This window comes from Megascapheus bottae, chromosome 3 (assembly GCF_031878675.1).
Source record: "Megascapheus bottae isolate mThoBot1 chromosome 3, mThoBot2.hap1, whole genome shotgun sequence".
Lineage (NCBI taxonomy): Eukaryota > Metazoa > Chordata > Mammalia > Rodentia > Geomyidae > Megascapheus > Megascapheus bottae.
Window position 1 is genome coordinate 45,115,363 of NC_143511.1, and position 9,162 is coordinate 45,124,524.

At 40.6% G+C, this 9,162-nt stretch overlaps 1 protein-coding gene across 1 annotated transcript in view; it reads right to left on the reverse strand.

The window, feature by feature from the left end:
- Frem1 (FRAS1 related extracellular matrix 1) overlaps window positions 1-8,571 on the reverse strand; it is a 122,908-nt gene extending 114,337 nt beyond the window's left edge. Inside the window, exons 1-3 of the mRNA XM_090329104.1 lie at window positions 8,338-8,571; window positions 1,902-1,996; window positions 40-341 (exon numbers count right to left, since the gene is read on the reverse strand). Of these exons, the coding sequence (XP_090185230.1) occupies window positions 40-341; window positions 1,902-1,996; window positions 8,338-8,571 (631 nt within the window). The remainder of the gene's footprint in view (window positions 1-39; window positions 342-1,901; window positions 1,997-8,337) is intronic.
- Between the last annotated feature and the right edge of the window lie 591 nt (window positions 8,572-9,162).

Genomic DNA, 9,162 nt, shown 5'->3' on the forward strand with positions numbered 1-9,162 from the left:
TTTTAGTAACAAGTAGAGAAGTATTAAAAGGTATCATACGGGACTCGGGAAAAAAACTGTGTGGTTGATCTCCACGAGGGCCTTCTGAAAGAGGTTCCACCACAACCATCCGGCCATGTGCTGGCAGCAGAGTTCTCACGGGGTCAAGCCTGATGGTACACTCCATGTTGGCAGTCCTGTCATAATCAAATCTGAGTAGGTTCTTATCGATGGCTCTGGACAGGCCATAGAATTCAGACACCTCCAGCACATTGTCACTCAAGTAGATGATGTTACAGTCTGGTTCCAGGAGATGGACCCGTAGCTCAAAGGTTTCAGTGAAGGTGTCTGTTTCAGTAAATCTGTATTGAGAACAGAGAAAGGAAGTCTCTACCAATGCCTGAGTTCTTCTAATAGTTATGCACTTGTCTTGAAGCTTAAAGATTAGCCCTTAGCAAATCTATACACCCGGTGGAATTTGGATTTTATTTCCTACTCCATTCTTACTTCTTCTTTTCTTTGCCTTGAAGTCTGTGTCTTTTCCTGCCACTCTCCTCCAGCCATCTTTTGTCTCCACACCTGTCCTCAACTTCATTATCCACAGTGCTAGTTAAGGACTTCTGAGAATTCAGTCACACTTCCAGACATTGAAGTGTTAGAGCATATAATTTGTAGGTCAAGGTCTAATTCAGGAGTTAGGGGATGAGGGCTTATCAAGTATATGGGTCATTTTGGTCTTCAGAAATGCCAGGACATAAGTGTTGGCTTAGATATAGATTGGGTACTCAGCTGAGAACTTGTCATGTAAGTTGTGCCACTAATTATCAGTTCCTTCTCCTCCACACCTTAGTGACTCTTCTCAGGGTGTTTGCACAGGGTTCTAGAGATGGGCTGTTATTTTCTTTGTCATGAGAAATTAATAAGTGATGAGTACATATTAATAATATAGCTGTGAATTATGAGTTAATGTTCTTTTATTGCATTAGAGTCCTTTCAGAAGTATCTTTTTTATTGTTCATAAAATTCTACAACAAGAATCATTCATTCCATTTTTCAGGTAAAGAAACTGAGGTATAGAGGAAAGGAGTAGTTTGACAGTGGGACTAGGGAAAAGGTTAAGAGGGGAATAAGCATCTCCCGTCTCCTCTGAGCAGCCTGGCTGAAGTGTCTTTTAGGCATATCCACCTATATAATCCCACTGTACGGATGTACCATTCACCAGGTGGATTCATTCAGCTCTTGTATATTATGAAGAATGTTGCTATGGACAAGTTTTTTAGGTGCATAAGTTTTTTTATTTCTCATACATAGTATATATTATAACATTATAATAATGTATAATAATGTATAAATAAAATATAATATGTTATAATGTTAATGTATAATAATATCATAACACTCCTGGGTGTATGTGTGTATCAATAGATAAACCTAGAAGAGGACTTGCTGCATGCTATGACCACTCTATTTAACTTTATATTGATTTTAAAGACATTTACATTATTTAATGTGTAAAGTGGATGATACTGCACTCCTTGTATCTAAACAGCGAGTAATAATAAAAATTCCATCCAATTTTGGAGTATATATATATATATATTCCAATTGATTCTCATTAAGAATATCTAGTTCATGGTTTACAGTTGGGATTCCAGAGATACCTATGCAAGAACACTGGAGAGAAAGAGAATGAAGCTAATAATTTGTAGAATTATGAAGACAACTGGAAGTTAGCTACCTTTTTGCTTCAACCACTCAGGCCTTCAATCTCTATCAATTACTTCCTTGTTTGGAATGTATTAAGTGCCCTTGCCCCCCAACCCTGCTTCCACACACACATACCCCTATTACTCCAGAAAAGCCCTAAGAACTTCACACAAGGAATGATCTGGGAAATATCACAACACTCCTATGTCACTTACCTGTAAAGCCTAAGCTTCACAGTGTCTTCATCAAGAATTGGACACCCGTTGTGAACGTATCTTACTTCATCAGGAAGGAAATGGCAGTCAAAGACCTAGTTTGTGTAAAGAAATGGGAGGGAAAGTATCTATAAGAAAATGGGTGCAGTTTCATTTTCCCACATAGATTACCGCTCAGAAAACCTGTGTTCTGTGAATGGAGTGTGACTGGGGGGGGGGGTGGGATTGACCACCAACACATCCTCTACCCTGTGCCCGTGCTCACACGCCATCCTGCTCGTCTTGTCTTGTGTGTATCTAAACTATGGAAATCCAAATCGGCCAAGCAAAGAAACTAAGAGGTACTTATTTCTCCAAATACTTATTCTTTTATAGACTATAGTACTTTTAAAATGTACCCCCATTTATCAGATTTTTATTTACCTCCTCTAGAAGTTTATAGCAGTTGAGTTAGAGATCGTTCTATGTATTTTCAAGAAACACATGCATCAGCTTACCCACAAACACACTGCACCCGTTCTGGATATTTGTGTGCCCTCTTCCTTCTTTCTTTTTCAGAGAACACTGACACACTCAAAGATGAAACCACCAGTCACAGATATTTTGTGGTTGACCAGAGCCAAACATGACCCACAGTTGTTTCTCATCAACAGCTCTAATAGTTATGAATGGCACAAATGGCCCCTGAGACATAGAATATAAAGACAACTTCCCACATGTAAATGAAGTTATAATTAATGCCATCACCTTACTCAAAACTGTGAAGGAAAAGGGTGTTTTATTTGAGAAATGCTAATTTTTAAAGAGTTTTCCCTTCCACTCATATCACCATGCCCCTCTGCCAATCTGACTTAGCATTCTTTTTTTACTTTATTGTTGGGATAATGTATAGAGGGGTTACAGTTACATTCATCAAGTAGTAGGTGCATGACTTCTCACACATTGATACTCCTCATGTTTTTGTCCCCATTTTCCTCCCCCCACCCTCCCAATTATCTTGTTTTCCCCCTTCCCATGCCTATTTCAAATAAACAAATAAACATATATACAATATACCAGGTAACAAAGTCATATATGGTAACAATATGAGATTAAACAAAGGGCAAAAAAAGAGAAGGGAAATAACATAGTGCATTAAGAACAACAATCATACAAGATAAAGCTCTTGTTTCCATATCCTAGATTTCCTTTCATTTAGTCTCATCCACCGACTTAGCATTCTATGACATGCCCCCTCTCTTAAGCTCATGCTGTTCTTTCTGTACTTTTCTCAGTTTCAGTCATTTTCAAATAGGGCCCACAATTAGAAAGTATAATCACTAATAAGAATAAACTTCTTGTTCCATAGATATCACTGCTTCCTAGTTTTAGTTGGAAACTAGGAAGAAGATAAAAAGAAGCCCTTCCCTGGATCACAGACAAATAGACATGGTAATAAAGAGACAATCTGCTTTGTTAAAAGAAACATCTGTTTTATGTTTCCTAATATGTTTTCCTTTTATAAAAGGCGACAACCATAATTGTCGATAAATTTACTAACTAAAACAAAGAAGAGTTAAATCCTTTTCTAATTACTGTCTAGCTTTGGGTTTTTCCACTTCAACTGCTTTTCAATTACAATTTATAATTAAATTGTCACACATTCCTAACTCATTACTCACTTTAATGACAGTAAATGGGTTCAAACTAAAGATATTTTCTTACTGCTGTATTTCCTATCCAAAGAAAGCAAGCTCAGCACTAAACACAGATATTTTCCACCCAGGAAACTTGCTATGGACCAGGTGTGACAAAGCCACTTCCAGAAATGCAAGGAAAACCCATCAACCTTGTCTAATTGACAATATCCAAGGGTTATCTAAACAGAAGGTACTGGGGTGCATCCATTGCAGACCCTTTTTGAATATCCAATAGGAAAATGAACCTGTTGGTTCTACGGCAAACTTCAGTAATGAAATGAAAACACTAATTGAACAGATGTTAAACAAAACATTTTCTGTGCAAATCACATGAAACTGCTCATTACACAGCAGGGTGCTGTTAATACGGCAACCTCCCTGAGCGTGGCTTCACATAAACCTAGTGTGCAGCTTATTCTGAGGCTCCACTAGAGAATCATGTTTTGATGGTGTATGTGTACGGGTGTGTGTGTATGTGTGTGAGTATATATACTTGTACGTGTACGTGCATGAGTTGTGTATGTTTGTGCATCCACATACCTTATTTGGCCATGGTTCATCCCTGAGGAGAGCTGAACCAGGCATTAAAAACCAAGCACAAATTTTACCCATTACTTGGAAATCTTATTTTCATTGAAATAAATAAATAACAATAAATATTACTGGATGCTGGTGGCTCATGCCTGTAATCCTAGCTACTGAAAAGGCTGAGATCTAAGGAAGTCAACCCAAGCAGGAAGGTCCATGAGACTCTTATCTCCAATTAACTCCAAAAGTCTCAAAGTACAGCTGAGGCTCAAGTATCAAGTTGAGGAAAAAAAGCTAAGGGACAGTGCAAGGTTCTGAGTTCAAGCCTTAGTATAATACCAAAACAAATATACAAAACAGTCACCTGGAAAATTAAAAAACAAATATTTCATAGTTTATAAATTTTTTGATGACACAAAATTCTAATATGTAATTAACAATTGATGAACTCCACATTATAGTAGATTTCATCCAAAGAATAAATTTTGAAAGACATAAACTACATATCCACTTTAGATTATGTAAATCCAGTTGAGGCATCCTATTTGTTTCTAGATATACACTGAGCATGCAGGATTTGATTCCATTAAATAGGTGCTGGTGGCTCACCAGTAATCCTAGCTACAGAGGAGGATGAAATCTCAGGATCATGGTATAAAACTAGCTTTGGCAGGAAAGTCTCTGAGACTCTTATATCCACCAAACTACACACCACCACCACCACCCCTCCACACACACACAAGCTAGAAGTGGAGTTGTGGCTCAAAAGAAATTTGGGGACAGAGCGTAGGCCCTGAGTTCAAGACCCAGGACTGGCACATACAAAAAAAAAAGAGAGAGAGAGAGAAAGAGAGTACAAGATACTTGGTGTCCATGTGTTTGGCATGTTCCTTAGCTATCTGCTAAGGAACTTCCTATCAGGCCCATTATTGTATTATTTCTGTTCCATATTAGCTTCCTAATGACTAGATTTTACCTTAGATTAAAGTAACTTGGAGGTCAATTCTAGCCCTTACTTTCTGTGACCAACATATTTTTTTAATCTAGTTCTGGTCTTTTGAATCACTTTTGCTCTCCCATTTTTCAAAGCAGGTAGAAAACCTGAAAGCATTAAAACCTCACTAAAAACCCATCTTACTCCATAGAGACTGGGCCTCCAGCACAATGGTCACATGCTTGCCTATCAGAAATGAGGCCCTGGGTTTGCTTTTCAGCACTGTAAAAACAAAACCAAACAGCAAAAGACAAAAATAATGGAAGCAGTTTTGTTCGTTTCGGGGAAGGCCATGTGGATTAAGGAGTTAGGGGCTCTCTATGGTGGAGGCTGGCCCAGGTAACAACAGATCCTTTCAAACTGCCTTCTAAGTGAAGACCAGAACCAATGAACAGCAGAGCCCTTCCTCCTGACTCTGAGTTAAAGAAAGCTGGAAAAGAGACAACTTGCTCCTGGGAACTTACTTCTCCTTTCTCCCTGCTTTTCTCACTCCAAACAATCAGACTAACTCCTAGTCAAGTGTTGGACGTGTGTGTGTGTGTGTGTGTGTGTGTGTGTGTGTGTGTGTGTGTGTGTGTGTGTGTATACATATATATGGAGAAAGAGAGAAGAAAAAGAACTAGATTATCTGTTCAGTCCATCAATCGTTATAGGATATCAGTACGTACAAATATGCCCATCTTAAGGACCCCATCTTTTTTAATCAGATTCTTAACTTGCTGCACCTCAAAACTCTATAAATATTTTTATTTTGTTTTTAATTCCAGTCTCTGTAGTTGAATCTCCATTGCCTCCTGCTGGGTATAGTGTGTGTGTGTGAGAGAGAGAGGGGGGGAGAGGGAGAGGGAGAGGATAGATAGACAAACAGACAGACAGACAGACAGAATTCTCTGGTGGCTGATTATTGCTCTGGCCACTTCCTGTTACTTCTAGACTCTGCTTTCTGGCTGTCATGCTGCAAGCTGCTATGCCCACCATAAGCATTGAAACCTCTGAAACTGCAAGCTAAGAATAATCCTTCTTCCCTTTTATTTTACTTTTTTTTTCTTCTAGTCCTGGGACTTGAACTCTGGACGTGGGCACTGTCCATGAGCGCTTTACCACTTGAGCCACAGTGCCACTTTCAGATTTCCTGAATTGTTTATTGAACATAAAAGTCTCAAGGAGTTTCCTGCCTGGGGTGGTTTCAAACTACAGCCCTCAGAGCTCAGCTTTCTTCCTTTTAGATTGTTCTCTTAGGTATATTTTGGTTATAGTGGCAATACGGCTGACTGATATACCTGGTCTCTCTTTTTCCATAACTGATACATACTTTCAGAGGGTAAATAATGTTGGAAGAAATCAAGAAGTTACAACTACTAAACACTTGGCAATACAATGTTATAATTCCTATAGCCATTACTATATTCTTCAAAAAGTCTTAAACTCTTGAACAGAAAGTCTCAAAGGAAACTGGAATGAGTTATTTAATTCCTATCATATCATGAACATCCCCAAAGTGAAATTCCCTTTTATAGCATTTTGCTGGGTTTATGAATTTGTCTATAATTTTAAGTGTTGTAAGTGGAATATCTAATGATAATAATTGGAGCTAGCATCTATCTAAGACTCTTTATTATATCTCTGCCATGCCCAGTATGACTCGGTGTATGTTTCTATAACCACTGGAGAGGAAATGAGGCCCCCTAAAATTGGAAATGGCCCACCCCCTATAAGCAACAACACTAACCAATGTTGAACATACTTAAGACCATTTGCAAAGTTAAGCCACAGCAAAAACAAGCAACACACTCAGAATCAATTTTCTATTGTATATAAAGTCAACCATTATCTTAAAATATAAGAAAAGAAAAGTATATGCAACTATAAACTTAAAAGATAACTCTTAGCTGGGCACTGATGGTTCATGCCTGTAATCCTGGCTACACAGGGGGATGAGATCTGAGGATAAAGGTTCAAAACCACCCCAGACAAGAAAGTCCATGAGGCTCTTATCTCCAATTAACCACCCCAAAAAAGCCAGAAGTGTCTCAAGCAGTAGAGATCTAGCTTTGAGCAAAAGAGCAAAGGCATAGTGCTCAGGCCCTGAGTTCAAGATCCAGGACCAGCACAAAAAGGTTAACTCAGCCCAAAAAAGAAAAGAAAAGTTGGCTTCTGGTAGCTCACACCTGTAATCCCAGCTACCCAGGAGGCTAAAATTTGAGTATAAAGGTTTAAAGCCAGTCCAGGCAGAAAGGTCCATGTGATTCTTATCTCCAATTAACTACCAGAAAACCAGAAGTGGCCCTATGGCTCAAAGTGGTAGAATGCTGTCCCAGATCCTAAGTTCATATTCCAGGATGGACAGGACAAAAAATGACAACAGAATATCTTCAAATACCCTTAAATAAAGAGGTCTCTGGGGGGTATAATTAAGGAGAAATATTAAGGTAGACATTTTTGAAGAAATTGAATATTTGTAGTTCTTCATATTCTATTTCTCTTTCCTTACAAAGAATTCAAATGATATCAACAAACAAACAAACAACAATCCTTCATGTTTTACCTTTGCAAATCTAAGGTCACAAGTACATCTCAAAAATGTCTTGCAATTTTGATATCTTATGCAAAGCCACCTTGATTGGCAGTGGGTAAGACAATGAGGGCAGGACCCAATCCATAAAGATTACCGATAGCACACCCTACAGTGATTGGCCACTGCAATCCGCAGGAGATCGTCTGTCTTGCTCACTTGTGCTTTCATTCTCTCGTGCTTTCTCTTGCTTACTTGCACATTCCCTCCCTGAAATGAGAGACCTGACGTGCTCTTACCTTCTGCTTTGGCCTGCGTCCTTAACTAATCTACAAGGTCAAGCTGCTGGCAAGATACATAAGGGTTCCCTTCAATAAAAGTGTAAGAGATCGGAACGATTAAGAAGAATGTCTCACCCTGAATATGTCAGAAGCACCACAGATGTCAGCCTGGTGTGGAGTAGATCCTGTCCCTTGCAAACCTGTTCTCTGCCATCAGTTCAGAGCAATCAAACCATAGGTTCCGCCGGGCAGAGAACAGCAGTAGGATACCATTTGCGTGAATTTCAGCTCTGCCATTCAACATCCACCCTGTGAATATCTTACAGTACTCACCCTGGTGACAGCCTGAGAGCAGACCCATGGCCTCAGCCTCCTCCCCGCCTCACCCCTCCAAGCACATCCATCCCAGCTACTCACACAGAAACTCTCCAAGGTGACCTACCTGGGGAGTGAGCTGTCCAACCCTCTGGGTTATTGGCTCGTTCCTCACCACCTCCACTTTGCAGGTATCTTTCTCCCGGGGAATGGCAAACTTGAGGTCATCTGCAGACAGGAAGGCGGAGCTACCCTTCATCACCCTCAGCCCTCGGTTCACGGTGATGAAGGTGGAGCTGGTCCAGTCCAGGAGCAGCAGAAGCAGCAGGGCCTTGGGCGGGACCCAGCCTGGAGTGTTCATGCTGACTGCGCCAAGTGACTCCTGGCTACAGCTGAAGTCCTTCAACAAAGGAGAGCTCCTGAGCTTCCTTGGGGAGGGTCAGATCGCTGTCCACAGGGCAGGGCGAGGGGTCCCCAGAGCGAGCCCCGGGATCTTAACATGCCCCTTTCATTCAGACCCAGACAAGGAGGCTTTTCAGTCAATCCTGGGAGATTTAATAAAACTCGCTGATCACTTCTGACAACGCCCGGCAAGATTAATGAGCCTCCCAAGTGCTTTTCTAATCCTGCAGTGGGGAGAGAGGGTGGGAAGGAAAAGAGAGGTGGGGGGAGGTTCGTGCTGCTAGTCAAAAGGTCGCTCCTGACAAAGGGGTCTTTCAACTAGCCTATCATTTCAGCTAAATTAAAAACAAATAAACGAACTTGACCTCCGGGCCCAGGTCCATTCGTTCCTCTGCTTCTTGATGATCCTCAGATCCCAATAGGATGTCAACTGTGTGGTCCCCGCGGGAGCCTGGAGGCCTGGAGCAGTGGGGGCACCATGTGGCCGGTGGTCCCCTGAGCTCCAGGTTCCAGGGAGCTCTTTGCCTCCCGTTTCTCATTTGTTAAATGA